The sequence below is a fragment of the Ahaetulla prasina genome, chromosome 5 (genome assembly GCF_028640845.1).
Source record: "Ahaetulla prasina isolate Xishuangbanna chromosome 5, ASM2864084v1, whole genome shotgun sequence".
Classification (NCBI taxonomy): domain Eukaryota; kingdom Metazoa; phylum Chordata; class Lepidosauria; order Squamata; family Colubridae; genus Ahaetulla; species Ahaetulla prasina.
Window position 1 is genome coordinate 101,050,768 of NC_080543.1, and position 21,936 is coordinate 101,072,703.

Sequence of the window (21,936 nt, forward strand, 5' to 3'; positions counted from 1 at the left end):
TATACCAGATATTTCAAGGATGTTCCAATTCTTAGGGAGAAAATTTTAGGTGGAATGGAAATGGGGAAAAGGATGGAAAAATTATTTAACTGCAGGCGGCATCCAGTGCTGCTCCCAACTTTCTTAAAATGTATGTAAATGAGGAGGTCTTGCAAATGTTAGCCTATCAATTAATATGTAAGTTGTAGATTGAAAAGACATATCAGTGAGGCAGAAGTTGTTATCCATATACTTTAGTTCATCTTGGTACTTCTAAAACCTGATTTTATGTTTGTTTTTAAAAAAGATCTTACAATATCGAAGTTAATTTATCCCAGAGTTTTCCAAAACCGGTTTCATACATATTGACATTTTTATTATATTTATATTTATTTCTTCAGAAAACTATATATAGTTCATTTTATGCTTCTTCACATTTTATCCTCATATAGCAAGTTAGATAAAGAGCATGAAGGTTGAACATCACATAGTGACTGAGTGGGAAATCTATATTTGGATCTAATACAAATTTCTACGATTCACACGTCATGCTTACAAAATAACTACTTCTCAAAATGGTATGCTTAGAATTATGGCCAAGATGGGGATTTTATTTAAAAGTTGGCTTACATTATTGTAACAGTTTCTGAAATGAACAACTTTACTTAACAAAACCTAAGAAATATATCTGGTTCCAGAATATGAAAAAATGTTGACTCTATTCTGGAATCTGTTAAAAAAAAATTAGTGGAAATAGATTCCTTAAAGTGTTGCACAATGCACACTTATTTAATTAAAAGCAGACCTTTAACCGAAAATTTAACTCTGGATGAAGACGAGTCTAAAACTCGTTTACCTTGCACAATGCCCCAAGGATACTGGCGAGCCTTTACAACTTTGTTACCGATCTTTAACTCTTCTGTACTCCCCACTACAGCAAATGGCAAGTGTCCCTGAGAAACAGATAATACATTAAATGACACAGATGAAACTAGAGTAAAATAAAACATTGGCATATTGACTAATTCATATATATTTTGTCATGGATGAGAGGGCTGCTGTTGCATGTGTTATCCAAAACCTGAATGGGAAGGGCTCCCTCCTAGAAATGTGGCCATTTGAGTTTCAAGTTTGGCATCAGCTGCAACCTCAGGAGAGGGGAGGGGCTATATTTATCTGGAAACTCTTTTAGCTATCAGAAGAGTGGGATGTGAAACCTTGTTTATGAACTTGGGAAGTTTCTAGAGAACACATAGGCTGATCTTCAGTTGTACACCTCATCCTTTGCCTGCCAAAACAATGTCACCAAGGTTCTGTCTCATTTTTTAACACTAGATTAATATAGGCACTGGTGAAAAGCAAGTATCTAATTTTATAAATTATTTAGATTTATTAAAATCTCCATTCTAAAAGGGAAGACCAGTGATCTTCCAGGTCCAATTCAAGGTGCTTGTTATCACCTTCAAAGCACTCCACGGCTTAGGACCGGGGTATCTACGGGACTGCCTACTGCCACCAGTAGCCTCGCACCGACCAGTGCGCTGTCACAGAGAGGGCCTCCTCCAGATACCGTCAGCCAAACAATGTCGGCTGGCGACCTCCAGGGGGAGGGCCTTCTCTGTGGGGGCCTCTGTGGCAGCCCTCTGGAATGAGTTGCCTCTGGGGCTTCGTCAACTCCCCGACCTCCGGACCTTCCGCCGCGAGCTGAAGACGCTGTTGTTTCGACGTGCAGGACTAGCTTGAACATAGTTTTAAATTAGGGTTTTAATCAGGGTTTTAAACGGGGTTTTAAACTGTTTTTAAAATTTTTAGGCCATTATTGAATCAGTTTTTTATATAGTTTTTAATTTGTATTGTATGTATTGTGTTTTTTACTGGCTGTGAACCGCCCTGAGTCCTTCGGGAGAAGGGCGGTATACAAATATAATAAATAAATAAATAAGACCATATTCCATAAAGACCATAAAGATAAAGGAATTGCTATTCCTAATTCCTAAATATTTCTGTTTAGGCTATTTCCTGGTCATAAAAAGAGATCTATCTATACTAAGAAACTAGTTCCTCACCTTCTCAGGTGGAAATTTTGACAGGAATTTTTTTCACAAACCTCATTTTAACTTTAGCAGATATGAATAACTGACGCTGTCAACCAATGAGTTGAAAAATTATGAACTGTCGAGACACTAGTGGAACAATTCAGGTTATTCAAGCAGCAACTCCAGAAACACTAATATAACTATTCCAGAATGTCAACTGATTTCTGATAACTGAGAAGAATATGTCTGAAAAGCAGTCTTAATACTTGAAAAAAGTAAAACTGTAATAGCTTCAGGGTAGGCTTCCTACGTTAGCATCCGTCTTTCAAAAATGAAGCTATTCTGCCAAATTTTTGCCCAAATTTTGAACTGGTCAAGATTCATTGTGCCTCTAAACATTGGCCTCCCATATAGATGATAGTCCCTTGTCAAATAATTTTTAATGAAAGGTGGTAGAATGTTTGCACTGCCACTATAGTAAAAGGCAACAATTGTGGCAGAAGAGCAGGCAAGGGTTAAGTGCTATAGTAGGTTTGCATTAAGGCCTTACACCAAAATATGACACATCCAATAGGGAATGCAGACATCAGAAGACATGAATTAATATTTAATACACTTATTACATCAGTAAAATATACACTTAATTTCTCATACTTTCATAGAACAGATTTTAGAGGTTTATAATAAAAACGAGCTATCCTCAACAGAAAGATTGAAAAGACCTAGCCTTAAAGTGCTTAACAGATCTCTCTCTTTCTCATTCTATCTATCCATCCATCCATCCATCCAGTGCAGGATGTCCTTTTTTCATATCAACCAAGTATTGATCCATTGGTTTCAACAGTAATAGACCAATTGGCTTATTAGATCTACAGCCTGACATCATAGGCTGAGATAGACTGACTTCCCAAAAGTCACTGGCTGCTGGCTTTCATCCTTAAAGCAGGACTATAATTTATAGTCTCCTGATATCTAGCCTGGTACCTTAACCATTAGACCATGATACAGAAGCATGGTGGCTAAGAACAAAAAACTAAACACCTAAGTACAATATAAAGAAGAAAATATCCATAGTAATTTCAGGCTTGTGGTTAAGGTTAAGGTTAAACTCTCTTCAGCATAAGCACTCAAAGAAACTGAAATCTGGAATGTAAAATGCTTCAAGCGCTGCTAATGCAAATTCAATTCAGATTTCATGTATCAAAATTGTGTTCTATGAAAGAAAAACACACTTATGGTGGAATGCTTTCTGCTAAAATGTAAAATGTAATTGATGAGCAATCCAGAAATGAAAGTCCAGAATTTTTGAAGCAACATGGCAGCAGCAGTTCCCATTAAAATGGTATTTTCCATTAAAAAAAGAAACCAGTAATTGCAGACAATGAATCTCTAGTTTAAATACAATATCTTTTGAAATATACTTACATTCATGGTAGCATTAATTTTAGCAATGCTCTCATCATCTGTTGGAAACTGGTATATTTGAACTCCATTACTGACCAGCTCACTCATGATTTTGATCTTAAACTTCTGCAGTTCAGATTTGGAAATTGTATCTGCTTTGGCTATAACTGGAATAATGTTCACCTATTAAAAAAATCAGATTGCTATGAAATATGCAAAGGTATCAAAACCCTGGAACATCATTTGAACTTTTGAGATACCAGTTACTATCACTGAACAGGTAAGTTGTTTTTAGACTATACAATATATTGTCTTTTTAGAGATACAAGATAATAACCTGAACAATTTTCACTCATCTATATAGTCCATTTAGCTTTTGGTCCATAGTCAAACTGATCAGGTATATCACAGAAGATTTTAATATGACTATATGAAAGTTCTTTAATAAATATGAGCTATCAGTTTCATTAAAAATAATATAAGAACTTTTCCTTTAAAGAAAGAAAAAGTGTTATCAGAATGAATTTGTATTTCCTACATTTTCAAAGAGAAAGATAATGTTATTTTGGGACTGATTTCATGTAAAACACATTTTTTAAAAAAGTATTTACATGTGCCCCAACAATTTGCATTAGATTTCTTATGTTCCTTTTGATTTCTTCAATTAAATGCTAAGCAAGCTTGAATATCTGTGAACAGACAATATTTTAGAGTGTCTGAAGGAATACTGGCAATCCCAAGTGAAACCTTTGATATATGTATGAATAATGCAGAAAGGTTGCTTTCATGTCTTCTTGCCATTTTGTTAAAGAGACGAGTATTGCTGCTTTGGGGTAAAATGATCCTTTTGTAGTGACTGTATCAAGGCTTGTAGATGTTTTCTCCAGACTCAGCTACAAGTTAAAAACCAGATCTGTCTTCATCATTTTTAAAACCTGACTTTCCAGCTAATTAACAGTCTTTTATGACAACTTTTCTCTGCCATAATAGTTTCTTTAGTTTCGTTACTTATGTTTGGTAAGAACTGCTACATCAGTGCAAGGAATGGATGGAATTATAAAAAATGCCTAGAAATGGGAAGGAGATGGAGGAAATCTAAGCCTAAAAGTGCTAAATCCAGATCCCATTCTATCCCATTTTATCACTCTATAGATCACTAACAATGAGCATTCTGTAGCCAATTTTACTAGCAGAAAATTAGATTTTTACACGAAGTTTTTAGTCTCAAACATGAATAATATCTTCAAAAAATAAACGAATGTCTTAAAATTAAATTATTTTTGTCTTACATTTATAAAAATAATTATTTTTTAAAAGAATATGTTTGGAAGCTGCAGAGACCTATGTCAAAAACATAATTTCTCTATCAATTCATTCACATTATCTTTCAGATATGGGCCTAACTATCTATACTCATGACATCTTCATTAGACTTAGTCCATATTAAACAGACAAGAGATGAATCCAGACAGGACTAACCTGATGACTACCCTAGAGTTTTAGTTAACTTGCTTATTCAGTTCAGCTACTTATGATAATAAATAGCAACTGTAAAAAAAAATTGCTGAAGCAGTACAAATTAGTATTTAAATATATATAGAACTCATTTTTTTCATTCCTCTGAGGTGTACATCTATTAATGTTAGTTAGCCTTAAAATGATAATGAGCAATTGCTTTAAATAGCATGGAACATTTTACTTAATAGAATGGCAGCACAAAGATTATTTCACTTATAGAAAGCCTAGTCCAAAACTGTAATATTTAAATAGATCCATACCAAATTAATATAAACTTGAAATATTATACAGGCGGGTATTCATTTCATAGGAAACTAGGCTCTAATTGGAAGGGACTTCATGATCATCTACTCCAACCCATCCTTGCTGTTGAGATCCAATTTAAAACGGGGAATTTAATATTGTATTAGGCAGATCATTCCATTGTTAGCGAGCTTTTACTGTCAGAAAATTCCTTTTAATATTCAACTTGAATGTCTTTTCTTTCAATTTCAGTCTTAACCTCAGTTTCAAAACAAAATAGACCCATTTCCTCTTAAACATGACTAACTTCCAGATTTATATAGACGACGATCATATCTTCCTTCAGTCATTATCATTACTTTAAAACAGTCCTAATTACAATTATAGACAAGATTTTTAATTAGAATATAATATCAGCACATCCCTCTAATTATGATAATGTAACTACTTGATAACAATGGTTCCCATTTATTTCTTATACATTTTTCTCTCCCTGCACAGCCTGATTAAAGTTTGCCTTTTTTAATTTCTCCATTCAACTTTGCAGTATATCGAAACATATTCAGCTCTGCACATTGTTACTTTTAGAAGCAGCTCATACCTTATGTCAATACATGGTTTTTATTTTTTTACTTGAAGTTTAGGTGTGTTTTAGCACAGAGACTATCCTACACAAATATATCAATATTTAAACAGAAGTTGATGTTGAGTAGCTGCCATGACATTAGTATTAATTAGCTTATGTGTTCTGATGGGCACTACAGACCAAATCAATCCCCACAAATAAATCTGATATTTTAAAAATTATTTTCCCAAACAGGAAAAAAATCATCCTATATTTCCTAATAGCAATTAGATTGCCAATTTATTTAGTAAGAAACTTACACCACTGGGAACATACAGACTTTTGACCAGATTGTGCCACAAACACCAATGCCTTGTATAAAGTACAAGATCAACCTTTTTTTATTCCATAACAAAATATCTTTATTCTTGATTTTTCCTCAAAATAAGTGAAATCACTTACTCAGTTACACTGACCTATTCATCAAATTGAGACAAACAATTTTTATTTTTATTAAAACCTTTTTAATGCTACAACAATAAAAACTTTATTACAGCAATTTTAAAATATTACATTGAATATCTATGTTGGAAAGAGAATGGTTGAGCCAGGTGGAAGAGTTAAATGGGGCATTAGTCTAGAATCCGTATGTGGGCACGAGATGGAGAAATCTAACCCCTCTTGAGTGCCACTGAACTTGAACTTGAGCGCCAATTTTACTCAGGTGCAAACTGTTAGTCTGACAAGATTCCTGTACATGGAGTTGAGCAATAAAGCAGCTAATTGAATCCTTGTGTGGCTCTAGTTATTCGTACCTAACACTATTACAGATAGTCCTTAACTTACCATCACTTATTTTACTACTGTTCAAAATTACCACTGATCCTATGTGGTGTCATGGTCATTTGATAAAAATTGTACCTCGCATATATTTATCATGGTTGCAGCATCCTGAAGTCACATGATCACTATTTACAACCATCCCATGGGGCTGCCAACAATCAAAGTCAATGAAGGAAGCCAAATTCATTTAATGACCATGGTGATATACCATGACAAAAAAGGTCATAAAATTGGGCATGATTCACTTAACTAGCAATGGGAGTTCTGGTCCCAACTATAGTTGTAAGTGGAGGACGACCTCTACATTATTTTAAAAGATCAGGTATTCTTATTTTTTTCCTAAAAATGGTTTTAAAATCTTACCTTGCTGTCAAGATTTTTCATTGTTAACAAATCAAGAGTTTTAAGGGAATGCCCCGTGGGTGAAATGAAGTACAGGCACACATGGATGCGAGTATCATGATAATTATATAAGGAACGCTTAATTTTCAGCTCTTCCTGGAGGTAGGCCTCAAATTGTGCATCAATATAATCGACAATTGGTTGATAACTAGAAAGAAAAAGAATCAGTTTTAGAGCAAGAAGTTAAATTCCATTCCAATATGCCTGCACAAACTGGAGAGAATAACAATAATTTTAACAATTCAGTTCTATTTTTATAAAACTTTACTACATCTTACTAACTCAGAATATTGTAAGCTATACCAATTGTCTTTTTGAAACAACCTGTAGAGTTCAAGATCTTGTAAAACAGTTTCTGAGGCTCAGACATAATTGAACGTAAGAAAAAAATGCATGCAAATATAATCTAATTCTGTCCAAGGACAGAAAATATTTTCTAACTACTGCAACAAATCTATATCTAAAACAGTTTTTAAAAATAATTCAGCAGTCTTTATTTTTTTCAGATTCATTTAATATTCATCCTATTGTGTTATAAAATCAAAACAATAGAGCCATTCCCTATGTATGCTAGAAAAAAACCAAGGGGCCAAAATGATAATCTAAGGTCACGTTTAGTAGAGATATCCATGCAAATAGACGATATGAGGGGCCAAACCGGTAAGGTATTACTGTGATATTGCGGAGCCAGACTTGATAGAAATTTTAATGGAGGGTTGATTTAAGGGCTCAATTAAATATTGTGGGAGAAGCATTCCAAGACAGTGGGTAGACTGGCAAAGTCTCACTGTGGACCCCAAAGAGTTATATGAGTAGAAAGTTTGTAGGTAGGTGTGTGTGTGTGCACATGCCTAATCCAAAGAGTGACCATAACACCAGAAGCCAAACAATCATTCATTTGCAAGTTTAGATCTTATTTTCTCTGAAGTTATTTTATAACAGATTAAAACCTAGAGTTCCTTACAGCAGCTCAATGAAAAAATGAAGTTGTCACATGCAAGCCATTAGTCAAATACAGATTGTTGAGCCTAACTAATATGCTGTTGATAAATTAAGGAGGACAACAAAATGTCTTCCATTCAATATGTAAGAAGGAACATAGTTGCCAGCTATAGGCAACCATTTGGAAAGGAATACTGGTGGCTTTATTAGATGTTATGCTTTATTGATATCCATGGTTACATTTGTTCTATTACATAAAATAAATGCCAAGAGTCTAGATCAGCAAGGCAGCTCATTTGAATTAAGAGACACTGACCTATCATCTTTGTTTATCTGGTCCCCAAATCCAACTGTATTTACAATTGTCAGCTTCAATCGGACATTGCTTTCCTGAAGCTCATAGGTCTGAGCTTTAAGCCTCACATTTGGCTGAAAGTGTGTTGACACATGATCATCAAAAGAGGTATTGAACAAGGTATCAATCAAAGTTGATTTTCCAATTCCTGTTTCTCCTGAAATTAAAGAGAAATTTTAAAAGTACAGTTATATCACAAATGCACTTTCATACCATTTCTACCATTTAAAAATAATACAGTAAGTTTTTTTATCACTTCATTATGGATACCATTAGAAATGACTTTCCTTTTGTAATTTTTATAGTAGCATCTGAACAACATGCAAAAGCATTTCTCAAAAAGACATTAGGTGCCCATTAGTTCACTCTGCAACCTGCAAGAACTGTTGCTTCTCATCAACTCTTTATTTCCTTCAGTCTTTCCCTATCCTTTCCCTATCACTGATTTCATTTCACTTTTTTTCTTTTGCTCTATGGGAACCGTATTCAAGAAACTGAAACCAAAGTACTGAGTTTTCAAAAGATGGTATCTAACATGCCATCATTTTTTTTAAAATTTCATCTCATTTAACTGTCTTCATAAGTTACTAGCATACATTGCTTTCTATTCTCGATTACTCTCAAATCAATCCTCTAAAATACAGTAAGCTAAGACACAATAACTGAACTGAACAATAAGCTCATAATGACTGATATGGGATGAAATATCCATTTTTAATCAGTCATATGTACAGGTAGTCCTTAACTTATGATAATTGAGACAAGAATTTTCACTTTATGTCATTGTGGTCATAAGTCAAGTTCAACCTAATTTTACAAAATTTTAATGGTGGTTGCTAAGCTAATTTAATTTTGGTCAGAAACCGGCAAAAAGATGCGAAACATGGTTATGTGACTGCAGGTTGCTGCAACCAGTTGCAAAAAAGTTGTCAAGTGCACAAATTGTAATTGTGTGACCATGGCAGTGATACATCAGTCATAAGACACCTTTTCCAAGTGGTAACTTCGAACCAATGTTAAACAGTCATAAGTTGAGGACTATTTAAACTATATATTACTAAATTATACTGTTTAACTCGTAATAGCATACTTTTTATCATAATTAGACTTATAGCCTATTCTGCTTAAGATGAAATTCTGAATTTAAAAAGGAACAACAATATTTATTAAAGGTTTTATTTGCAAATTACTATGTTCTTTTTTCTTCCCCCCCCCCCGGCTTTGAAACGGAGATGAGCACCGCCCCCTAGAGTCAGCAACGACTAGCACGTAAGTGCGAGGGAAACCTTTACCTTTACTTTATGTTCTTTTAATTTTGATAAGTATTCCTGAAAATATTTAGGAAAACGTTTAGAAATGCTCTGTAGGAAAAATGTAATAGCATTTTCATTAAATAAATACAAAGGCTCTAAATGCTATTTTTTACTATCAAAATAAACCAATGCGGAATTACTGCTAACTATAAAGAAACACTAAGCTATCAATAGATTTTATAATGTTTGTGAAGCTTAAAGAGTGAAAACAGTTAAGGAATATAAAGTATTTAAGGAATTAAATATATTTAATTAAGCAAATTAAGGAATTTACTGTAAAAAGGTACCGTATATACTCGAATATAAGCCGATCCGAGTATAAGCCGAGGTCCCCAATTTTACCCCCAAAAACTGGGGTAAACTGGGGACTCGAGTATAAGCCGAGGGTGGGAAATGAGGCAGCTACCGGTCGGGGAAACCCTCCCTCCCTCAGCCGAGAAGGCTGGCGGCTCCCCCGCCCCGCCCTCTCACTGCACCGGCAGGGCTTCCCCGCGCTAATGCAAAAGCCCGCCAAGTTTGCGCCATCCGGTATAATGTGAAAAAAAGAAAAAAAAAAAAAAACTCGAGTATAAGCCGAGGGGACGTTTTTCAGCACAAAAAACGTGCTGAAAAACTCGGCTTATACTCGAGTATATACGGTAAATAAACTTAGTTATGTCACCTTTGAACCACTATCCGGAGATCAACATTAATATCTTTGTCATTTTCATTACTTCAGACTTTTCAATAGGACCTGTTTAAATTAATTTACACTTTTGAAAATTAAAATACTTACCAATACTGAGAATGTTGAAGCAAAATCCCTGATGGATAGATTTGTTAACCAATTGATCTGGTAAACTATCAAAACCAACATGGCCAGACAAGAATAAGGATCGACAGTTCTTCTGAAGTGACACAGTAAAAAATATTAGGGTATAAGACTGCAATGTAAATCTATGATACTAGTAAATTTTGACAAATCTAAACATGATAATATTTTACATATTAAAAGTTTCCACTAGGTGACATTTGGTTTATTTTTTTTCAACCAAATAAAAATTACTGTAGGCAGTTAATCTGCAAACAGAATTTAAAACCCTACATGACTGTACAGAAAGACTATACTTCCAAGGTATTTACTAAAGAGTAATCATTTCCAGTTCTTGAATAAATATTAGTATATACCATTAAGCTTAACACCAAAGAAAATGCATGTTTAGGTTCCTATCATTCTATTCCCTCCTTTTTGTATGTCATTTCTTCTCCTCAACCCTTTCATTAATGCCATCCTTTTTGCTTAAACCACTTCTTTTTATTAATTCCTTCAGAAGTTGTCAGGATATAAAGAGTTAATAGCTGTAAACTGATGAAAAGTTGTAAGCAACGGGAAGCTGATGCAATAGAAGGAGGCAGCAGAATTACTGTCACTTTAAGAAGCTGGGTCAGAAGCTGCCTATATAAAGGAAGCCATTAGAGGGTGTGCCTTCTCCTCGTGCATTGTACTTCTTGTTCTCTCATAGTGTGTATATCAATTACTCTCTGTGTATCAGTAGCTCTAAAGGTATTTACCATGCATAAAAAGGCTCTGCGCATGCGCAAGATGGCAGCCTAGCCGGAGTTCGGAGACGACGAGGATTATGTGAGGAGGGGGATGGCGGCACCCAGGCGGCCTGCCGAACAGTCTGCGCCCCCCGGTTGGCCGTATCATCTTCTGGACAGCCGTGGGGGAGGTCTCGGGACCCCCCTGGACGCGCGGCTGCCGAGACCAGGGCTGCGGAAGGGCGAGCTGCGAACGGCGGCCATTTTACCACCCGGCCGGGCAGGAGCCGAAGAAAGAAACAACTGGGTAATGGAGGAAAGGACGCCGGGACCCAGATGGCTTGCCGAGCGGCTTTCGCCCCCCGGTCAGGTATATCATCTTTCGGGCAGCCGGGGGAGAGGCCTGTGGGCCTCTCTGGACTCCCGGCTGCCGGGAATGAGACCGGGGATGGGCGAGCGGCGAATGGCGGCCATTGGACTACGGACGAGGCCGCGGCTTGTATTTAGTTGTTGGGAAGCCGCGGCTGGGTTTCTCTCCCTGACATCTAGCGCTCTCGGGCTATTTCGGATAATTTTGGGGCTTACCAGCTCTCCTTGGTTTCCCCTGGTCTTGTTTTGGATTTGGTGGATGGCCATGGGGCGAAGGGCTGTGAAGGATCCCCCTGGTGGCCCCTGCTGGAGGTGTCCTGGCCTAGTTTGGCCTGGTTGGGCCCAGCTAGGCCTGCTTCTTCCCGGACCAGGAAGTTACATTGCCATCTGTAACATTGTCACCTGCATTTGTCATCTTGCACTTTGTATGGCCGGCCGGAGTTTTCTGGGTTCGGCCATCTTTGGAACTTCCCGGGAGGATGATTGGAGACCGACTGTTGCAGTGGGACTTTATCTTGAAACATCTACTGTGGAACCATCTACCTTGGAAATAGCTGAGACGCCATGGACGGAGAGAGAATCCCACCTCTATTAGATTATGGATTTTAGGACTGAGCTTGGTGCAGAGTAGTAATAACTTTCTACCATCAGACTACATCTGCTTATTGTACTATCTTGTGTCAGCGTTAAGCCAGCCACCATCCGAAGATATTCTGGCAGATGGGTATCCATTAGGATTTGGCATTACATCCTGCCACCCCAGACATTATACTACTACCTCTCGCTGTCTTCTTTCTCCTGCTTATGCTTTTGAACATTTATGCGATATTCTGCTTTGGAACTCTTGCGCCTGCGAGGTGCCCCCGCCTCGCAGGAATGGCCCGCCGCATTATCAAGGGCCGGCCTCAATGACGGGTCTTGGGACCCACAGAGGTGGCATGCGAAAAAAAAGAGCCTTTGGGGGTTTTTAGATAGGGCTTTTTTAAGGGGTGGGAGGGGTAGGGCGGGTGTTGGGGGTAGCCCGTCGGGTGGGGAGCCAGTCCTTGCGCGTGCTCGCGACGGTTCTTTAATGGGTTCGGAGGTTAGGGGGGGAGATTGCGTTCCTGCTGGTGAGGGTGGTCTGATTTGCACGGTAAGTGGGAGGGGCAGATATGGCGGAAGGGGGGGACCATATCGTTTTGGGGGGGCGCGCGGTCGATGTTTGCAGGCGATCGCGCGCCCCGATCCCCCGTCCTTTTCCCGTTCCCCGGATGGTCAAGACCCTCAGAGCCTGGGCCTTCGGCTGATGTTATGCAACGCACGGTCCGTAGTCAATAAGGCCCCCCTAATACACGATCTTATTCAGGGGGGCGCTGCGGACCTTATAGGCGTTACGGAAACCTGGCTGGGCACGGAAGGGGGTGTGCCCCTTGTTGAGATGTGCCCGCCAGGTTTCCGTGCATTCCATCAGCCAAGGGCCCAGGGTAGGGGTGGAGGGGTGGCGGTTGTGATTAGAGAGAGCCTAGAGCCGAGGGAGACCACTGTACCTCAGATTGCTGGGTGCGAATCCCTCTTTGTGAGATGGGGTCATAGGTGTCAGGTGGGATTACTGATCGCGTACCTGGCTCCTTGCTACGTGACAGTCGCCCTGCCCGAGCTCCTGGAGGTGCTGGCCGGGGTGGCAGTTGAGACCCCAGACTTTTAGTCATGGGGACTTTAACTGCCATCTTCCGGCTTGTCATCGACAGCAGCTCGGGAGTTCATGGCTTCCATGACGGCCTTGGACCTGACCCAAGTAGTTGATGGCCCTACTCACATTGGGGTGGCACTCTGGACTTGATTTTGTCTCTGGTCAGTGGTTGAGAGATCTGGACTTGAAGGAAATAGTCATTGAACCTTTGTCATGGTCAGATCACTCTTCTTCGCCTGGACTTTCTGACCGCTACTCCCACCGCAGGGAGACGGAGCCGATGCGTTGGTTCCGTCCCAGGCGCCTGATGGACCCGGAGGGGTTCCGGACGGAGCTTGGGCCATTCCTGAGGGTCTGGCTCACGGCTCGGCTGAGGAACTTGTTGCGGCCTGGGAACAGGCGCGGCGGGGCCTTAGACCGAGTCGTGCCTTTGCGGCCTCTGACCCGGCGCAGGTCCCAACCGGCTCCTTGGTTCTCCGAGGAGCTGCGAGGATGAAGCGCCAGAGAAGACGCCTAGAGAGTTCCTGGAGGTCTAGCTGCTCGAGGCTGATCGGACACTAGTGAAGTCCTATACTAGGACTTACCTAGTGGCATTGAGGAAGCGAGGCGTAGCTCGCCTCCTCCCTCATTGCATCGGCAGATAACCGCCCAGCCGCCCTGTTTGGTGACTCGCTCCCTTTACATCAGGGGCGGGATGACCCGTTGCAGGGACGTGCTGAGGAGTTTAACGGTTATCTATCGATAAAATCGTTCAACCGGGATGGTCTGGACCAGAATTGTAGTGACGCGGGTGAGACGGCTGAGGCGGTCTTGGTGACATTTTATGGGATGAGTTTGACCCTGTGGCTCCGAGGACATGGACAGGTTGTTGGGTAGGTTGAATGCCACCACGTGTTTACTGGACCCGTGCCCCTCCTGGTTGGTGCTGGCCACTCAGGAGGTGACACGAGGCTGGCTCCAGGCAATTACAAGTGCTTCTTTGGTGGAGGAGTCTTCCGGCCGCCTTGAAAGAGGCGGTGGTGAGACCCTCCTCAAGAAGCCTTCCTGGACCCGGCTGTTTTAGGTAATTATCGTCGGTCTCCAACCCGCTCATGGCGAAGGTTGTAGAGAGTATGGTGGCATATCAGTTTCCCTACACCTGGATGAAACTGTCTATCTAGACCCGTTCCAGTCCGGCTTCGGCCGGTTACAGCACTGAGGCGGCTTTGGTCGCGTTGGTGGATGATCTCTGGAGGGCCAGGGATGAGGATGTTCCTCTGCCCTGGTCCTGTTAGACCTCTCAGCGGCTTTTGATACCATCGACCATGGTATCCTGCTGCGCCGATTGGGGGGATTGGGAGTGGGAGGCACCGTTTATCGGTGGTTCTCCTCCTATCTCTCCGATCGGTCGCAGACGGTGTTGACGGGGGCAGAGGTCGGCTCGCGGCGCCTCACTTGTGGGGTGCCGCGGGGTCGATCCTCTCGCCTTTGTTCAACATCTATATGAAGCCGCTGGGTGAGATCATCAGTGGCTTGGTGTGAGGTACCAGCTGTGCGCTGATGACACCCAGCTGTACTTTTCACACGGGCCACCCCAGCGAAGCTATCGAAGTGTTGTCCCGGTGCTTGGAGGCCGTACGGGTCTGGATGGGGAGAAACAGGCTCAAGCTCAATCCCTCCAAGACAGAGTGGCTGTGGATGCCGGCATCCCGGTACAGTCAGCTGAGTCCTCGGCTGACTGTTGGGGGCGGGTCATTGGCCCCGATGGAAGGGGTGCGCAACTTGGGCGTCCTCCTGGATGAACGGCTGTCTTTGGAAGATCATTTGACGGCCGTCTCCAGGAGAGCTTTTTACCAGGTTCGCCTGGTGCGCCAGTTGCGCCCCTTTCTAGACCGGGATGCCCTATGCACGGTCACTCACGCCCTCGTGACGTCTCGCCTGGATTACTGCAATGCTCTCTACATGGGGCTCCCCTTGAAGGGCATCCGGAGGCTGCAGTTAGTTCAGAATGCGGCTGCGCGGGTTATAGAGGAGCCCTCGTGGCTCCCGTATGACACCTATCCTGCGCAGACTGCACTGGCTACCTGTGGCCTTCGGGTGCGCTTCAAGGTGTTGGTAACCACCTTTAAAGCGCTCCATGGCATAGGGCCGGGTTATCTGGGACCGCCTACTGCTACCGAATACCTCTCACCGACCTGTGCGCTCTCACAGAGAGGGACTCCTCAGGGTGCCGTCAGCTAGACAGTGTCGTCTGGCGGCGCCCAGGGGAAGGGCCTTCTCTGTGGGGGCTCCCACCCTCTGGAGCGGACTCCCCAGGACTCCGTCAACTTCCGGACCTCCGAACCTTCCGTCGCGAGCTTAAGACGCATTTATTCATCTGTGCAGGACTGGCTTAGATTTTTAAATTTAGATTTTAAATTTATAGATTTTTAAATTCACAGGGGTTTAGATTTGGTTTTAAGATTTATATTTATATTTTTAATATTTGGCATTAGAATGAGTTTTTTAATAGTTATTTTAATTGTATATAAATGTTTTATGTGCCTGTGAACCGCCCTGAGTCCTTCGGGAGATAGGGCGGTATACAAATTTGAATAAATAATAATAATAATAATAATAAATAATAATAATAATAAGTTTGTAAATATTTCACTGTAGATAAAACCACTGTTATTTATACTAAAAGGCGCTGTGTGCTATGTTTTGCTCCTGGATTTATCTCATAATTCTAGTTATGCTGCCTAAACTCTGGCAGAAGTTTTCTGCTGCTTTCTGTTTCCTATTCCTTCCTTCTTGTAATATTGTACATCTTTTTGGTGCTTCTATTACCAAATCACCTGGCCTTTCATTTGCAGAGCTTTGATTTGCTGCAGGGAACAGCAAATTAAAAAAAGAAATGGCCTAAAAAAAAATTGGGTTGCCCTGCATGTATTCCCTATGGAATGCAGTGCTAATTCTCTCTGGAAGCTTAATATATGACAACGTATGTACACATCCTTAAAATTTAACATACATGTATCTGGAAAAACAAACTGGCTTATTTTTCCTCCACAACATAAGCACAACATTTATAGGCATCCATACAAACCTATGATGATGTCTAGTTATTAAATGTTTGTTTATAAGGGTCCCCAATATTGATTGACAACTAATCCTTCCAAGGTGGATAAAATGAGGACCCAGATTGTTGGGAGCAACATGCTGATTCTGTAAACCGCTTAAGGAGGGCTGCAAAGCACTGTAAAGCAGTATATAAGTCTAAGTGCTATTGCTAATTCTGATTGTCACAGATCGGAGCTATTCAAAGTATTCTGACACTACAAAATTTTTTGGAGAAACAGAAGAGACATAAAATCTAGCACTACTTCAATTTGCCTTGAAACTGAGCATAAGCTGAAAAAAAGTCACATTTTCTATCTCTTAAGTCACTGAGAATTTCAGAGAGGGCCAGGAACTCTTCTGCTGGACTTAGAAAAGACAAGAAGCCTTGTTTGTGAATACTGTTTGCAGCTTCTCTAACGTCTAGTGGTCAGGAGTTATTGAGCCATTTCATTCCCTGGAGCAGGGGTCTCCAACCTTGGCAACTTTAAGACTTGTGGACTTCAACTCCAGAATTCCTCAGCCAGCTTTCCTCAGCTTTGCTGGCTCAGGAATTCTGGGAGTTGAAGCCCACAAGTCTTAAAGTTGCCAAGGTTGGAGACTCCTGCCCTGGAGAATCTATAGATATAGACAATTTCAGGGACTTCTGATGTCTTCTTTCCCATGATCAGCACTGTTGAGAAGTTCTTAGTTTTGAGACATTTTTATTTATTCATACAACTTTTATGTTGCTCCAGTTCTGAAGACTCTGAGCAGCTTGCAATATTAATGTCATAAGAAGATATCCTTGACAGTTTAAATCCAAATTCTGAAATATACTCTTGAATAGGTTTCTGGTCATTCCTTAGCATAGCCAAAGCTACTCAATAACATCGCAAGTATTATAATACTTATTTTGATCTTTAATATTTAAAATAATGAAATGTCTTAATTAAGCTACCCATACCAATGTCTCTTTACATAATAAATCCAAGGTATGTATATCCCTTGAGAACAGGTTTATTTTTTTCTGCAACTGTGTATCTTCAAGTGGTAAACAGTCCATTCCGACATATAGATACTGCACCTGTGCAGAAGCCTTATTGGGAATATTCCACAACTGAGGAAATTTGGAGCAAGAACTCCATCTTACCATGGATGCCTAAGATAATGCTCCATCTTTTTCTTGCATTCTAAAGGACTGACAGTCATTATTAACAGGATACTTAGTAAAGAAAGCACATGAAAGGGGAAAGAGAATTGGGATGTGTGAATGCACATATGATTGTTCTAGAAATCATAGTTACAAGTAAGCTTCCTACTTTTTGTGGAGGTTTCTGTGCATCTCACTACAGGTTAAGTAGCAAGCTTACTTTAGGGCAGCAGACAAATGCCCAACTAAGAGAGAACTGATGACAGCAGTGCTCTCCCAAAGGAAGTATATTTCTAGACCTAAACATATATTAATAATGCCATGCAAGTCTCTGTCAGCCACATCAGAGTACAGTATAACCTTGGATACTTTGAAAGGTGCAGGCCTATGAAATACAATCATAGAAAGTGGAACTGCTCTGGTGAAATGGTTTTAAACAGCACTTGGCAGCAAGAGATTTATCAACTGATATCCTCTCCGAATAGTCACTACTCCCACTTAGAGAAATGTCTTCTTTGGAGCCAGAATAAACAAGTAATTGTTCAGAATGCTCTACAAATATCCAAAGAATGCAAAGAATGCTCTGATAATGTAGATGGTAGGCTGGGGGACGGGGAGGAACTTATATAATGCTATGATAAATTCTAGCCCTGCCTTAGCCTTGAAAGCCAGCTGGGTGTCCTTGGGCCAGTCACACTCTTTCAGCCCATCCCAGCCCACCCCACCAGATCATCACTGTAGAGAAAATAGGAGGAAGATGTGTTGGATATGTTCTCCATCTTGAGTTATTTGTAAAAATAATAAAGGTGAGATACAGATAAATGGAATGGAACAGAACAGAACAGTCCAGAACAATCCGGAACAGAACGGAATAGAATAGAATAACTCACTTTTCCTGCATCATGATTATCTGCTGGTGAAGTAAAGGGTCCTCTCATTCCAATATCAGGTTGATAGTACTGAAACAGTAAATAAAATAATTTTGTGACAGTCAAATTAAAGAAATTTGAAAGAGAAATAATTCTGGTCATAATGGGAAAGCTATAGAGAATAAGGGAGATGGGGAAAACCATTACATAAAAAATGAGGACTGAAATATTTCTTAAGTCTTGGGAACTAAGTCAGTATTTGGAAAATAGATAGGCAAGCTCCTCCATGATGCACAGGAATATGAGAGGGAGGAGAGATCAACACAATCAGACTTGCTCAAGATACTGTTATTATAGCAATCTTAATAAGGTATAGTTCTAATCATTTCAGTGATTAGTTGGCTTCTTGATCTGGCCAACATCAAAGGGCTGACATAAATACATTTAAAGGGGATAACCTTTTGGTTAATTACAAGAATTTCAATTAAATACACTGATTAATTAAGCAACATTGTAGAAAACATTGTAATACGGAGCCATATGCCCAGTGGTTAGAATGCAGTACTGCAGGCTAACTCACTACTCACTCCAGGAGTTCGATCCTAACCAGCTCAAGGTTGACTCAACCTTCCATCTTTCCGAGGTTGGTAACATGAGGACCCAGATTGTTAGGGGCAATATGCTGACATTGTAAACAGCTCAGAGAGTGCTGTAAACCACTACGAAGTGGCATTTAAATTTAAGTGCTACCGCTATAGGGCAAATCAGCCTGCAAGCAGACATTTCCCTACCACTTAATAGATCTTATCTATTGCTTACCTAATTATAAGAAAATAAATAAAATTGCACTTAAAGCACCAGCCTCTAGTGTCTCTTTCCATGAATGCATCTGAGGCTACCTAGTCACTGTTATTAAATCAAACTGGTAAATGGCAGTAGTTCAGCAACATATTTGGGAAAAAAAGCAAAGATAGGCTGAACTGGAAATAATAATTTAGGGAACAATCTCATCGGTACATGATTTGTGAACAGACATGTCCCTCACAGTAATGGTTTTTGAAACTACCTCCAACATATCCTTAAAATTTCAGTGTTCCTACCAATCCTCCTGTTCAAGATTATATACACTTCCATAAAAACAATAACAGTAAAAAAAAACCCCTCCTTATATCAACTTCCCTGGGAATAAACAAACTTGCTTCATTTCTGGATAGACATGCTAAGATTGCTCCACAATCCTTTCTGAAACAATATTCAGCATGAAGATGAGTTCATTGATTGTGCTACAGAAATATACTACAGTGTAACATTCTTTTATGTAGTGCCAGCATTTGGCTTTTATTAGCTTTACATTTCTAATACCCTAATCCTATGTTTCAATAGTTGCGAAATAAATTACTTGTATATTTTATGATGTGATAACAAATCAAAATAATTAATGCCACTGACATTATCTTAAAAGGCAAAAACCAAGATTTAAGCAGAGACGACTGGAATTTTATGAATTCACCTTAAGACTCGGCTAATTTAGTGATGTAAGTTCCGTGACTTAAATCTGTCACTACACAGTCAGCTCTAGTCAGCATGTTCTAAAGCAGGGGTCTCCAACCTTGTCACTTTAAGACTTGTGGACTTCAACTCCCAGAGTACCTCAGCCAGCAAAGCTGAGGAAAGCTGGCTGAGGAATTCTGAAGTCGAAGTCCACAAGTCTTAAAGTTGCCAATGTTGGAGACCCCTGTTCTAAAGCAAAGAATCCCACCAGTGATAATTCAACAATGGGAAAAATCACTGGTTATCCACTCCTACTGTCGATCCAGGGAACAATAGGTGATTTCCCACCCTGTTAGAGGCTTTCCGCTGGCAATAGGCAGTGTCAAAATCAAACAGAGATGGCACACTCTTTCTTTTCCTCTACAAGTCTGAAACTGATTGCCGAGATGTCTTCTTTCAAATTCCATTTAAACCTACTAGTTGCATTTTCCCCGTGCCTAAGGTTAGCAATAAGACTGGGATCTGCCTTATGCTTGATCAGAAAGATTATGAATCCAAACAAATCATTAAACGTTATTCTGTATGTGTAACCATCAAGAAAAAACAGTCAACAACCACTGCAATAGGAACCTCATGATTTCATAACATAATATTAATATTATTATTAATATTCTAGGTATTAAGATAATGGATTTCAGATGACAGCTCATTACGTTTTTTCTGTTGTGTGACAAATCCAGAGAACTCAGATCAATTAAAAAACCTGCCTATTTGATACAATGATACAGTAAGGATTTTGCCAATCTGGAAATAATTTTGATTATTGTCTTATTAGCCTTACTGGAGTTTATTGTCCTGCAATAAGCTTTATCTGCATTTTATAAGGTTAATCTTTTCTATTTTTCTATTTTCTATGGAATTTGTAAGATTTTTATAACCACAAGAGGGAGCTCTGACATAAAGAAAGTCTACTCTAGCTTTTCCCCTTTGTAATAAAACTTAAGACATTCAGAGTGCAGAATATACTTGGACTTTTAGTATAAAAATTAATACAAGTAATACAAATTGTAATAATACAATTTTAATATATTTATTATATAATTTTAATGAAAAAAATTAATATAAGTAATACAAATTAATACAAGTAAGTTGAGTCGTCCTCAATTTACAACAATTGAGTTCAAAATGTCCATTGCTAAGTGAGGCAGTTAAGTGAGTTGTGCCTCATTTTATGAACTTTTTGCCATGGTTGATAAAAGAATCACTGCAGTTGTTAAGTGAACGATGATGTGATTGAACAAATTTTGCCTCAAGTGCAGATCAACAAGACTCTTAATAAACTCATTACAAAACATGAAACAAAAGAATTGATTTTTAAAAACTGAAACTAAGAATTTAGGACTTAGAGTAGTGATGGTGAACCTTTTCAGCACCAAGTGCCCAAACTGGAACATGTGTGCATGTGCGCGCGCCAGAGCACCAGAAACCCGAAGACCAGCTGGCCGGTGTGTGCATGCCTATTTTTTGGCCGTTTTCAGGCTGTTTTTCAGGTCATTTTTTGGGGCCATTTTCAGGCCATTTTCCGGTTCTCCAGTGCCCGCAAAGACCAGCTGGCCTGAAACCAGAAGAGCAGCTGGCGACGGCATGTGTGTCCACATAGAAGGCACATGTGCCATAGGTTCGCCATCACGGACTTAGAGCATATAACTGTCTTCAAATTTCGGAGGGCACTAACTCTAGGAAATTGTAATGACCTTTCCACAGCAGTTATGGAGGGGCAATACAAAAAAGTCCCATAATAGCCGAGATTGTGCCCCTGGTGACCACGGTCCTCTATAAGGACTCATTTTATAACTCTTTATCTGACAAAATATCTGGAAACTTTGGATCTGTTTTATGGACAGCTGTTACTATCAAATTAATAAGTAGCTAAATTCTGCTATATTACCTGTAAAAATGGACAGACTTTGGCTACCCATTGATGATCTCACCATTATTTGTAGTACATTATTATGTCTTGTCCTGTTTTGTTTCATTTTTATTCTGTTTTCTTTGCCTGTGACCATAATAAAAGACTAATTCTGATCACATATCTATAATATAATATAAAACTTTTCAAGAAATTTTGGTCAAACCACTATGTAATTGATGAGACAACACAAAGAACTCTTCCATCATGGAAAGAAGCTTCATCTCTTTGATCTACA

The 21,936-nt window shown here is 39.7% G+C and overlaps 1 protein-coding gene across 7 annotated transcripts in view; it reads right to left on the reverse strand.

The window, feature by feature from the left end:
* SEPTIN10 (septin 10) overlaps window positions 1-21,936 on the reverse strand; it is a 42,842-nt gene that overhangs the window by 15,094 nt on the left and 5,812 nt on the right. For all 7 annotated transcript variants that reach the window (XM_058185044.1, XM_058185050.1, XM_058185045.1 and 4 more), the window contains exons 2-7: window positions 18,260-18,328; window positions 10,376-10,487; window positions 8,249-8,444; window positions 6,952-7,138; window positions 3,441-3,602; window positions 836-932 (exon numbers count right to left, since the gene is read on the reverse strand). In XM_058185044.1, the coding sequence (XP_058041027.1) occupies window positions 836-932; window positions 3,441-3,602; window positions 6,952-7,138; window positions 8,249-8,444; window positions 10,376-10,487; window positions 18,260-18,328 (823 nt within the window). The remainder of the gene's footprint in view (window positions 1-835; window positions 933-3,440; window positions 3,603-6,951; window positions 7,139-8,248; window positions 8,445-10,375; window positions 10,488-18,259; window positions 18,329-21,936) is intronic.